Below are 13979 nucleotides of genomic sequence, written 5' to 3'. Positions count from 1 at the left end.
ATACAAAATCAATTTAAAATAAAATAAATTGTCTGCAGGCAAACACAGCCACTCACAGCCCCAGAAGGTCCTCGGTAACAATTCACTTTATATTTAAAGCAGATCACAAACTAATTTTCGTGCCGTCACAACACCAAAAAGAACAAAAAACCTTGTCAACACATTTCATCACATCTCTTCAACAAACTGGCATTACTTTTTCTTTTAAATATCATGATTGATTTAGATCATTTGGTTTCTCTGTTGAGATTGTTCCATAAACGGATTCCTTTCACAGTAAAACAACATGCCCTCAATTCTTATTCTTATTCTTATTCTCTTAGTGCACTTTACATTTATTTTATCTGCCATACATGAGCCACCTGCTACAAGTTGTGATTCCATGAAAAAGAGTGGTGCACTTAGTGTAAAGTCTTAAACTCTATTGGTGAACAGCATTACTGAGAAATATTTATCTAAAGTTAGCAAAAATTTATGAAAATTTGCCCTCATAAACTGCTTGTCATGCCCGACCAAGAAAAAGCAATGAAAGTCATTATCTAAAAAATGCAGTAATACTCAAAAAGTAATTTGTTTGACGAAGAATGTGCTATTTCTTTCTCAAAAAGTTAATTAGTTTGGCTCTAGGAAAATCAGCTTTTGGCTCTCAAAGCAACATCTTATTACTTTACTCTTGTTCAGTTCCAAGTATTATCTGACAGATAGAGGACCCTACAGATCTTACGCTGCAGTTCTGTGAGAAAACTGCTTATTAGTAGAAAAAAGACCTTGGCCTACTTGAAGAAAGATAAAAAAAGATCAAAAGCAGAATGAAAGAGTATCAAGCTTACTTACAATACCTGATATTCATTTGGATGTAGCAAATACTATCACTTCAACATTTAACATTGATTCAAGAAGCCTGAAAGTGACATCACCCACCTGTTACTGCAGGGCTCTGGAGTCTCATCGAAGTCTTTCTCAGGGAAACCTGGTCTGTTAGGTAGAGACAGCATTCAACCCACTTTGGATGGTGCAGCTCTATCATCTAGAAACATGGCGGAGTTTATTAGTCCCAAACCGTGACCGTGACTTCCTTGCCGCTGAGGTGGAGGTGGGAGCAGGCCGTGCATGATTGAGGACGGCGGTGGTTGTTGCGTTAACGTTTATCCTTCAAGAAATGAAAACGGATGAGTTGTCAAAAAATCACACTCCGTACAATGTGTGCTGATCAAGACGTGAGCTAATCAGACCTATTTTGTTTTTTTGAATCACGTTGTAAACGTGTACATTTACGATGTAAAAACAGGCTTTTTTAAATGGTTGTGTATGTGACTTCCGGGGCTTCTGCAGCCAGCCTCCAAGTGGACACTCGATGAACTGCAGGATTTAGCACTTGGTCATCGGCTTCAATTTTTAATGAAGTCATTGATGAATTAATGTACAAGAATGAATATATGACAGAAACAAACGTTGGTATGTTGTCTTGGCTTTATTCAAAGGAATCACATAAGTTGTAGAAGTACACAGAAATAAATACATTTTCTAATTGAATTACACTCTTATCTCTATAAGTAACAGTGTAACTGTGTTGAAAAAGAGCTCACAGTGTAGAAACAGTTGGGTATAACCTATAGCTTATACTCTACTGATGACAGCAAGTGGAGTTGGGAGACATAACTCTTTTTTAGAAGTAGTTCACAGTGTTGGTTCTCATATTTTCAGTGCAGTATTAAAATAACTATACTTATTAATACAGTAATTACACATATTTGGATCTGAAATTCTGCAATTTTTAATGATTTAAAAATAGTTAGTAATCAACCAATTTCAACTCAAAACTAAATTATTATTAACAATAAAATAACACATCCCAGTGATTTTATCCAAAAGCATATTATACAACACAACCAAATTTAAGGTTTATATTTTGCATGATGATAGAAAGATAGCTTTAGTTGGAGTTTGCCCTCCTTGCAGACAAAATGTTGGAGGTAGTAAAAGGTATTTGTGGTCAAAATACTTTTTTTTTACAAGTTAAAGTTTGAAAAGTTGCAGCATCATGGCACCCCTCAAAGGCAAGATTTTGTTCTCTGGATGCTCTTGTTTTGGATATGGTGTTACCATGGTTACAGGTTGGACGTTTGTCCTGGGAGCAGTTTGGCATCAAGGTAGCTGATGAGACTCTTCACCCATGGGGCTGAAGGCCTGACACACAGCTGACGACCTGCTACTGTCCTTAACCTGAAACACAAAAGATAAACACAGACAGTCAGATTCAGTGCATTCTGGCACATGATATGTTGATAGGTGATGTTTTTTCCTCCCAGGTTGTGTACTTACAGGATGGCAGGGTTGGAGCACCGCTGGCTGGTCTTGACATATCCTACCACTCTGCTTTTAACCACCGGGGTCTCATTGAAGCTGAAGCAGCATCTCTTTGGTCCCACACCACGCATACCTGTCAACAAACAAGAACAATGTACAACTTAGAACCAACATGCAGACTCAGAGACATCCTGTTATTGGTCCTTTCTTTGTTCCTGTTTCGAGTTCCTGTTGGCCTGTATGAGGCAAAATCTAAAACAGTTTTTTTTTTTAGTTTGTTCCATGCTCGGTTTTTCCATTTTGATACGTCAAAATGTGACGCTTGTTAAATGGTAAATAGATGATATGACGTAACATCCTTTTAGACTTCCGACCACTTGACCAACTAGCGATCAATCCTGATTCACCCCATTCACAGATAACAGGTTCATTCTTTTAATAAGAAAATAAGATGTTTAATATCATACAATAACTATGAATTCATACTTGTGCCTTTTTTCTCTTTCTGAATGAGGTCTAGTAAAATCCATTTAGGCGTATGTAGTGCTGAATCCATTAATAAAGGTTTCCTAATTGTTAACCCTGAATTAAGAGATTGTTTTAAGCCACTCAAGGGTACCAGAATAAGATATTATTACTTATTATCATCTTTACACATTGTCAAACTTCACTCCTGGTTGACAGATGGCTGTGTTATCTACCTGTTATGAACAGACAGTCATACCTTTAAGCTACCTTTTTATCTTCATATATATATATGTATATATTACTGTACCATGTTTACCGTACTATACTATTAATATTATATTCATAGACTATCTTAATAGACAAAAACCACTGCTACTATTATTATAATATAGTATACTATACTTTCACTGCTAACTATAAACATAATCATAATATATATAACCCTGACAATAACCTATAATATCTGAGATTCTGTTACAACTGCTGCACTATACTGAACTATTTTATTACCAGTGATACTACAATTGATACCATATGTACATTATAATTGTGTCCCTGATAAATAAGCAATTACAATAACAACATATACATTCTATTCTATGCACTTCTATTCTATTCTCATATGACTACACTCTAACTTTAATTCTTACATTATAACCACCACATTTCATATTCCATTTCATACACTGCTCTGTATTTTGTTATGCTAGATTACCATTTTGATATATATAATATATAATATTGTATACTTTATATCACACTGTATTTCTCCATACTATACCATGTTCAAATGTTGAACTGTTACACTGCTGTCTACATTTTTTAATGTAGAAAGTAATTTACTGCAAAGAACGTCTTCAACCGTCCTGTATAGTTCACTTAACTCTTGTGTATTGCTGTTGTATATACCTCCTATTTATTATAGTTAACTTATTTCTTTTTTTGGGGGGGGGGAGCAGTTCCCCCCCTGCTGGCCATTAGAAGAAAATGCAGGTTTGAAAAGCATTGAGGCATCTCTGTCACTTAACGACTGAATATATGATTGTCTTACCTTCACTCAGACTGACAGCCAGCAACAGCACAAACACAGACAGAGTGAGACGAAGAGCAGCCATCCTGATGTGTGCGAATGTGTTTCTTTCAGTGTAGCAGTGTGATGAAGTCTCAGTCTAGCTGTATCAGCTTGTCCTCTCTGCTGTTTGAGCTCCACCACCCTCACATTTATACAGTTAAGTTAGCAGTCAGGGGAGATCCCACGGATATTTTGGGGTGACGTGTTTGATACTTTCATTGTAATCAGGCCTGTGGGAGTTCACCGAGTTTGATCTTTGTTCCTGAAATAAACTGACCTTCAAAATGAAGAAGTGGAATTAAACTCCACTTTCATGTTGAAAAAACAGCAGTATAGTCTGTGACAGCTACTGGGTGTTTTTTCTGACATTACAGACCTTTGATTGTTGTTAAGTGCTCTTTTACAGCTTGCATTACCATTTTGAAGCAGCTCAGTGTTAACCACAGTGGTTGACCAAGGCTAGTCATTACCTGCATTACTAAACATATACTATGGCTTATTAAGATGACAGGGAATCCAATAATAGTTCTATTATACAAGACTGTGTCTGTGCAAACAGAGAATAATAGAAAATGTGACTACTTTCAGGCAACATCTAGTCCTTTTTAACATAAAGAGGAAATAGTTCTTGATTTGATTTCCATAGTGTATAAAAGCTGAAAGTCCAGGAAGACACACACTTGAATGTGGTCTACTCCCTTCATATCTTCTGACCTTCAGAGTAGAGGGTCTTCTAATCGTCTTACTTTCTTACTGTCTGTTCCAAAAGTCAGAACTGAACTGGGGAAAAAGGCATTTAGTAGCTCAGTCCGTAGGGACTTGGGTGGGGAACTGGAGGGTCGCCGGTTCACACATCCCCACCGGATGTGGGCAGGCCCCTCACTCTCTAGGATCTTGTTTGTCTCAATGTGTGTGTATTTCGACCTATGTGTGTGTTCATGTTCATTAAACAGTGTAAAACTGAATTTACCCTCGCGGGATTAATAAAGTATAAATTATAATTAAAACCGCAAGCGGTGATGAAGGGCCCTCGCACCCCTGTGCATGTCGGGGTGTGTTGAGACGGCGGGAGTGCAGCAGCAGCGGAACGTGGCTAAGCAGCAGACCGTGCAGTCCGATTTGTGTAAAAGTCGTACTATGGTATGCTGAAATAGGCAGCGTAATGAAGATCACAGAAATTTTTGATGTAGAGCAGTTCAGGATGGCACTGTCATGATAGCTATGACATTTGGAGGAAATTGAGCATTGTATATAGGATGTATTACTTACTCTTTGCAGTAGGGGGCGCTATTGTTGAAGTTGACTAATGTTATGTCTATGTGTTCAGAGGCCAACCCTGATCATACAAGTGAAATTTCAATCAGATCAGACAAAGTATATAGGATGTAGTACTTAGTCCTTGCAGTAGGGGGCGCTATTGTTGAAGTTAACTTGTTATGTCAATGTGTTCAGAGGCCAAACCTGATCATACCTGTGAAATTTGAAGAAGATCAGACAAAGTATATAAGAGTTACAGCCACTTCCTGTTTGATGGCGATGTGATTTGTGGACTTCCTGTTGAGTTTTGGGCGTGGGTGCAAGAGCCTTTTTTGTAGGTTTTGTCATGTTGGAAATGCATAGTAAAATTCAGAATTGTAGGTTCAACGTGCTGCGGGGGCTGAATGTTTGAAATATTGTAGGGGCCGCCACTGAGCCATTAAGCCACGCCCACTCAGTTAAACGGTATAACATGTTTGACTTTACTACCAGGATTATATGTATGACGTTTCGGGACAGTACGACTATGTTAAGCCCGTGAAAAAAGTACTTCCTGTTTGATGGCTAATGCTAATTGGGAAGCAGTAACTTCCTGTTGTCAACAGGTGGCGCTGTGACTAATCAAAAAATGTCAATCATGGATGTGTTCAGGGCGGGTCCTGTATCATGCATGAGAAATCATAATATGATTGAAGACTAGATGGCAGAGATATAAGCATTTACTTTTTTGGCAACTTGCCAAAATGCTCAAAAAACTTAAAACGCACGCCACGGCCACGCCCTTTGACGAAATAACGTGCGGAGCACAACAAGATATGCTGAGCCTGTCTAGAACGCACTGACACTGAGTTTGCGTCGATGGGATGAGCGCCCTCGGACAAGTGCGTTCAAATAGGAAGGCTGAAATCAGCGATTTTGAGCCATTTTGGGCCGTTATCATGAAATTCAATTTTAATTTGTGGACTTCCTGTCGGGTTTTTTGAAACACAGCAAGAGGATTTTTAGTCCGTCCTGACAAGCTTAATATGCATACCAATTTTCGTGTGAAAAAAACCTTTATGGGGAGGCCATTTTTAAATTTTGAAGTGGGCGCCACTGAGCCATTTTGCGATTATTTTTTACAAAACCACCAAAATATAAAATCTTTCACAAGACCTGATGAGCGTGGAAAGTTTGGTGAGTTTTTGGGCACGTTCAGGCCCTCAAAAGTGGCCGCAAAAAGGAGGAACAATAAAAAGAAGAAGAAGAATTGCTAGGGTTTCAAGAGGGTCCTCGCACGATTCGTGCTCGGGCCCTAATAAGTTCTCTGCTCCCTTTAATTGGAACGAATTACAAAAAAAGCTGAAACTTAACAAGCTTCTCTTGTGAATGCTTTTAAGAGGATGCTGAATGACTTGGAGGCAGACACATCTGGCTGTAGATGTTCTCCCTGATGTGTTTGTGGATGATTTTGAAAAACATTTGCTAATGATGTATTTTTGTATTTGTATGTTTGGCTGCTTGTTGTTTGTGTGAAACTCTGTTAATTGTGCTGCTGCCTGTCTTGGCCAGGGCACACCTGAAAAGGAGATTTTTAATCTTTCTTTCCTGGTTAAATAAAGGTTAAATAATAATTTTAAAAAGTCCCATTGAAAAAACAATTATCTTTCCCATCCCTATTTTATAAAAACATATGGGCTTCCTATGTACAAATGTGGAACATGCAGCCAGAAAACAGAAGTCGTTCAATTATGATTTTTTCATGTAATGAACATCTTTATCAAATGTATTTTCTCCAGAGCATTAAAATGGTATATTCTAGAACATTACAACATAAATAAAAAAGAATCCCACAGTCCCACATAGTCACAGTCTCCTGACACCACTATTGTGCTGATATATCACTTATTTGAAAAGTCCTTGTGTGTCGTGCGAAGCTTTCTGAATTGAACTCTAAACAAATCTTGAACAAATATTTACAAGCCTATTTGTTAGCAGTTAGCAAGTCACCTTGCTAACTCACATAGTTAGCTAGTTTCTAGATGAAAACAAATGACCAAACACATTTAAGGTTTTGATCAATTGTACTTTTTGCCTTTGGGGAAAGTGGCTGATCACAGTTTGAAATCATTTTCACTCTGCTGTGATGTAATGATTCCAAAGTTTGTCCAAGATTGCAATATGTGATGTGACCCAGTCATTTTGCAAATTCATGCTGTGTCATTAGCATCAACATGAGTTAAATGCTCTCCTGCCTGCAGCTTGTCCTAAACTCTTAAAAGACAGAAATGCTTTCATATTCCTATCCCCTCTTCTCTGGTCATAATTGACTTTAAGTTGTTCTCATAAACCTTTGAACACGGCATGGTTGAGCTCTGAGTAAAATTGCTAAATTGCTTTGATCCATTTAGTTTGATAGCAGCCTCAGTCAGATCTTGAGGTTGGGAGATTTGGGTCAGAACAAAGAGTTTTCATGTCAGGGTCACTCTGCTTAGAAAGTCACTGCTGATGATCCCAGGCTTGCTGATTAGATTACTCCTTTAAAATCACTTCTCATGACTTATCTTTTTTTTTTTTTTCAACCAAGCGCTTTTATCATTCTAGCACATCATCAACCTACATTTGATTGGTTGAACAGGAGCCTTTCTGTGGGAAGTTTGCATGTTCTCCCTGTTCATGTGAACGGGTTCTTTCCGGGTTCTCCAGCTTCCTCCCTAAATTTACCAAGTGTTGGTTGATTGGTTACTAAAATTGCCCAGAGAGTGAAGGGTTGTTTGTCTCTATCAGCCCTGTGATTGCCTGACCAGTCAAGGTAGAACCTCAGTAGGACAGTTTGGATCGGCTACACCCCACAGCTAACCCTAACAGGATAAGCGGTATGGTTCATTTTCTAAAAGTTTTTCTTCTTTCCACTGTGAAGCACTTTGAATAGCATTTGATTTGTATGAAAGGTGCTTTATTGATTGACAATGGATGGATGGAAGATCTAACCATTAAAGTAGGCTATTGGGGTGCTGGTAGCCTAATGGTTAGTGTTCATGCCCCACGTACAGAGGCTGAAGTCCTCAAGAGCAGGAGGCACGGGTTTGAATCCGACCTTTGGCTCCTTTCTTGTATGTCGTTCCCCACTCCCTTTCTCATCGGTTTCTAATTCTATCCTCTGTCCTGTCTCTTAAATAAAGGAAAGCCCCCCAAAATTCACCTGAGATTCACCTGAGAAAAGTAGGCTATTGAGAATTTAGTCTCAATGAATTGTTCATTTGAACATGATTAAACTGACTAAACTAGTTATTTTTTACAACAAGAATAAGGGTGTGTGTTTAATGTTCAATCCGTACAGTGGTCACATAAAGCAGCAGTATTCTTCATAAGTGTGTGAACTGAATCGTAACAGGGGTGCTGAAGTGTACTACACTACTAGGCTTTGTCTATGTCTGAGTCATACAGCTGCTCTGTATTTTCAGCATCATTTACTCATAGTACTCCTGTAGCCAAATTTAGACCAGTCAAATGTGAACATTAAACCGCCTGAGGAGGCGGATATGATGAAATGATTTAGACTAGTCAGCCAGTGTGGTGTGCAAAGACTAAGCCATGCTTGTGTTCTCTATTTCTACTTCTGTTTGTTATAATGTTGTTAATGTTATAAACGCAAGAGAGTCAGACATAGAATAAATCTTATTAAGAAATGGACAGCTGTTGGTTTTCTTGAACATGGTATGAAAAACTAAAGAAGCAAAGGACAGGTAAAAAAAGATTTAACGTTCTTTAATTTTGAGTGAAAGATTAACAATTGAATGTATTTGTTTGTTACTTCTGAAAGGTCCATTGTGAAATAGCTATTGGTGGATTTAAAAAAATGTCTTTAGATGTGATTTGGCTCAACATACTGATACTGGAAAATTAAAAAAACCCATCTGAAGTACTTTTTTTTCACATGTACAGGGAATTCCTCAGAAACTAAAAAATGCCCTTTGGTAGCTTCTCAGTCTAATGATTCTGTGTGTGTCATATGAGGCTGATCAGACTTTAGTTTCGGTGTTGGGGGGGGGGGGTTTCTTTCACTTGACAAGGTAGTGTATGAACATTTTTAATCTGAGACTTCTCCCTGTGTTCAAAAAGCAGAAGGACTCCTACAAGCTTCTTTCACTTCTTCATAATGTGTCCTTTAAGGGAGGGTTAAACATTCCTCTCTTTATTGACCTCTTGTTTTCAAATAGCCTGTCTTGAGTTGGATCTAGTGATATTTATGTTGTGTATAAGACTGCATCAAAAAGACACAGAGCATGTATTTTTTTCACATTGCCTCAAATGTCTGTTTGTTTGACTGCAGCTATAGTGGATGCCCCATGAATGTCAAGAGCCTGAATAACAACACAAGACACAGATAAAGAGGGAAAACATCTTTGTTTTTTAAAAACCAGAAGAAAATAAGCGTCTTGTAGAGGAAGCTTAGAAAGACAAAAGCTTTTGATCCTTCAGCCACAGTTCAGAGACAGAGCAAGCGAAACATTCCCCCCTCATCCAAAGATAGAAATCAATTAAAAAAACACAAAACAAGAACAGACACAAATGATAGAAAATAAAACCAGAAATCATCACTTCTACCAAGACTACAAGTCTGAAGCATCATTACAGTACATGCAGCTACAAAAGCAAAGCGCTCCCCTTGGAGTTGCTGTGCTGTGACCATCCATGGAATCATCTGTCCTGAACTCCATGTGAAAATAAGGACACAGGGATTTCTTATCTTATCTTATCCCCCAAAAAATAAATTGATTGACATTTGTAAGCAACTGACCCATTGGTTAGCTTATTTCAGACTATAGACACAAAAATAATGCACAACTCCTGGCTGAATATCGGCTGAAATCCATTGATAATATTCAGCAGAGAGTTACTCATGTTTGATAGTCATTTCTTATTTCTCTGAACTCTGTTTAGTTATCCTAAATTAGAGATTTTAGATAATAGATTATTTTATAGATTATTTTGGGGTCGACATTATCATCACATAACACATAATATGATCATCAGACAATCTCAAAAGTTTAAAAAAAGCCAAAGTGGAAGTACCTAAAGCCTGCATTCTTTCTAATCACAGGCAGGGGGACTTGTAAAAAAAGGTCAAGTAATTTGTAAGTCTACTGTAAATAAGATTTTACTACTTCAGTAAGATTTTTACAATTAGTTTGTTATCTTAATCCCTGGTTTCACGTCTTTATCCAATATAGTCTGATGTTCATTTTGTAAACTGGTCCTAACTTGTCCTAAAGCAGGAATTTAGTGCTTGGCTACATATGATTGACAAGTTGCTGCCAACCTGTCGATCGGGATAAAGGCTTATTTGCGTATTTAAGCTCTTGTCCAAATATGGTAACCAGAAAACTTGATGGTGACAGCCAAAATGCCAAACTGTAGAATTCAAAACAACAGTCCACTAACATCGACTTCGTATCAATGGATTTATCATAATTTGCGCAGAAATAATAGTTGCACATATCAATATAGTTTTCATGACAATACTAGGTGTATTGTGAATAAGTCACATCTTTTTTCCAACAGCAGAGGGCCTGGCTGCTTTTGTATTTCCTCTCAACTTTACAGAGCATTTTAGCACCTTTCAGCAAATTGTTTTGTCCAACTCCTTTTGTTTTCTGTGAAGTATCACAGGAGATGGCTTATTGCAGTGAAAAGGCTTAATTATGTTCTGTAACTCTACAACCATTAACCAAATCTTTAAGAAGATTAAATACCATCTGGTGAGATTAGTCCTCCCCTTTTAGTTTCCACACCTAGGTACAGAGTGAACTATGAAGAACTGATCGCGAAGCTTTCTTCTAAGGGCTCACCATGCTTCTTTCCTCACCCATTTCTTTATGCTGAAAAAATGACTTAAGTATCACTGCATGCTGCATTGTCTCTAAACACATGTCGATGAATTACTCAGCAGTATTCAGTTTATAATAGGAACATAGAGTTGAAAAGTAACCCAGAGAAACTTTAAGTGTATTTTTCATGGCTTAATTACCAAGTAGAAGTTTGAGCACTGAATCTCAATTGAAATGTGGTTATTCATTAAAGAGTCTGACTCAACCCAAGAAAACAAAGCATGAAAGTTGTTGAAGCTTGAATTGTAAAAAAGCACAGAAGCAACCCTTATTTAAATGAGGAATATATTAGTCAAAAAAAAAAACCTGGATGACTCATAATGAGGAAGAGCGAGTCAGGACAACCAGGTGACCCGTGGAGTCATACTGTGTGTAAAAATGACAGTTAAAACATAAATAACAAAACAATCCATTTGCTTCATGTATTCACTCACACCAAACTCTTGAAACCACATCTGTAAACCCTCATCTGTACTGGACTTTCCAAACATCGCAGCACAGCATGTTGGTGGCTAACACCAATCAGCACATAATGTAATGAAACAAATAAAACACAATGAGCTGCCCAAACATATATATCTGTGATGAAACTCACTCTTGAAAAGCTTCTCTTTAGTGCCAAGAAAGAGATTTAAAAAATGGTTGTAAACTTTGTTTCCTGTGCAGACCATGGCAATCAAATGCTTTCTGGACTTTAACAGACATCTCTAAAAGAAATATACAGTATGTTTTTGAAAGTTGTCCAATGTCGGCAGCTCAAAAATGTGTGCTAACAGGATCCATGTGTTTCCAAAGTATGTTGTTCTAGACTTCCTGCTAACACAACATAGTGTTAAAAACAGGAGGCCATGGCTAGAAACCAAATCATGTTTGAAATTAGAATGTGTACGTTTTAATATAATATAATATATTATTAAAATTAAAGCTGAATGAAGATAAAATAAAACTGGCATTGGCCAATTAAACCTCCTCAGAGGTTTTGCTGCTACAGCCATAACCTAACATGAATGCTCAAGCTAACGTGACCAAACTGACATTAAGTTCTGACCAAGCGCCAACCTATGGAGTTGAAAAATGACACCAATGCGGAAGTGCAAAAAACTGCAGTTCCTCGAGTGTCCACTTGACACCGGCCGCAAAAGCCCAGAAAGTCAATACACACCCATTTAAACAACCCATTTTTACAGCAGATATAACATCCTGGTTAAAAAAACATTTTGTCTGAATAGCTTGTCTCTTTATCGGCAAACACTGTACAGTGAGTGAACTTTTTTATAACTCGTCAGTTTTGATTTTATGAAGGATATAAGTTATTTATAACAAGGGGCATGGCAGACCGGACTAGCAGAACAATAAAATGACCAGAAACTAAATATGGACAAGAACAAGGAAGATAACGATTGTGATGTGTATTTGGGTGTTGAGTATCAATACACAGTGGAAAATGATTTTTTTTATGTGATTTAAAGAGATAAAGCATCTGAAAGAGGAGGTGTATAGCTAGACATTTGTTACTCGGATTTATAAGGGCATGACCCTCTGATATTTAAGTCAACATTTGCATTAGCTTGTTGAAATCATGTATCTCTATTAAGTTTCTGTGGTTGAAAGAATTACAGTAGGTCAGGGAGTTATTTATATTTTGTGTAATACTTCAAGGCTGAATGTCGCTGTTAGGGAGATTTTGGTTTAGTCTCCGAGATGCTAGCAAAGCAACACATCACATATAATAAGTAGAGCAGAAATGTCAGATAGGTAGGACCACTTTGTAAACAAGTTTAACATCATTAAATGTTTCAGTTATAACAGATTTCAAAAAGGGATATTTTCTATGACAATATGTTCACCAATTGTCTACCCTGAAATGTTTCTGTTAGCTCTGTCGGTCAAGACAATTCAGTAGAGCACAGTTCCTTGTTAAGACCGAATACAAGCAACTGAGCTATAGCTTTAGCTAGCTAACAACATAATGGTGAAGAACTTTTCCTAAAACACAATGTTTATTTCTGTTATTTTGTACAAACCCTTCAACTTATTTGTGTTTTTTGCTCATCACTTGGAGTCATAAACGATTGAAAAAAAATGCTTTATTTTGAAATTATCATAACATAGGCAAATGCTGTTCTTTTTACTTATTTTGTGCTGTAAAACTGAATGAAAATTTGCACCATGTCTTATGTTTGGTTTTTGCTCTTAGGATGAGCACACCTACATTTCTGAAGCACATATTATTCGTGTTTGTTGTACTTGTTGTGTCCAAACTTATTAGCCATTGCTCTACTTGAGGTCTGTATAGTTGCAATAGGGCTGTTTTAATCTTTGGGACTATTTGGAACTTTACAAAATGTGTTCAGAAATATAGGAATGCTTGGCATATTTTACAGAGTGTGTACAACCTGCAGGTCCACAAAGTGATTGTTTTTTAATTAGCTAGAGCAGTAATCCGACATGCTAACAACAAAGTGTTTGCTAGCTAACCATATAGGCTAGCTACAGTGGTACATTAGCTAACAAGCTACAATATACCCCCAGTCACAAGGCTTTGTATTTATCAATATTTAGCCAAGTCACACTTTGTAATTAGAGGACCTCCAATATGGCCTCCAGGGGATAAACATAACCTGAATTCCCTTTGATAATAATGTTTAGATATCAACCTGCTTTGTTTAAATCGTCACTTTGTTTCTCAGAATACCTTAATGTGTGTTCGGTGTCAGCAGCACGGTGAAGTCTCACATGCACAAATGTCACACTGTCATACAGTAAGTGTGTGTTTTTAGGGCAAAAGACTTTTTGACTCGTCAAACAGCCAGACTCCGGCAAGCACGAGTATTAAGCTGCTATATTAAGGTTGTAAACTTGTGTCATATCCCATCATGCAACAACAAATCCTCAGTTCTCTCTAGCTCACCAACAATGTCCAAATTGTCAACAGTCATGGTTGGAAAACATGCAATAAGCATTGCATTGAACAAACAAATTCTCTCCAATCTCATGGTCCTTTA

At 37.4% G+C, this 13979-nt stretch overlaps 1 protein-coding gene across 1 annotated transcript; it reads right to left on the bottom strand.

Moving 5' to 3' along the window:
• Nucleotides 1-1456: 1456 nt before the first annotated feature.
• On the bottom strand, nt 1457-4007 carry ccl35.1 (chemokine (C-C motif) ligand 35, duplicate 1). The gene is made up of 3 exons (XM_061036317.1): nt 3827-4007; nt 2323-2440; nt 1457-2223 (listed from the first exon to the last, which is right to left on the bottom strand). The coding sequence occupies exons 1-3, from the start codon at nt 3888-3890 to the stop codon at nt 2109-2111; spliced, it is 297 nt and encodes a 98-aa protein (XP_060892300.1). The 5' UTR covers nt 3891-4007; the 3' UTR covers nt 1457-2108.
• Between the last annotated feature and the right edge of the window lie 9972 nt (nt 4008-13979).

This window comes from Labrus mixtus, chromosome 4 (genome assembly GCF_963584025.1).
Source record: "Labrus mixtus chromosome 4, fLabMix1.1, whole genome shotgun sequence".
NCBI classification, from domain to species: Eukaryota; Metazoa; Chordata; class Actinopteri; order Labriformes; family Labridae; genus Labrus; species Labrus mixtus.
This window is presented reverse-complemented; position numbering and strand designations above follow the sequence as displayed.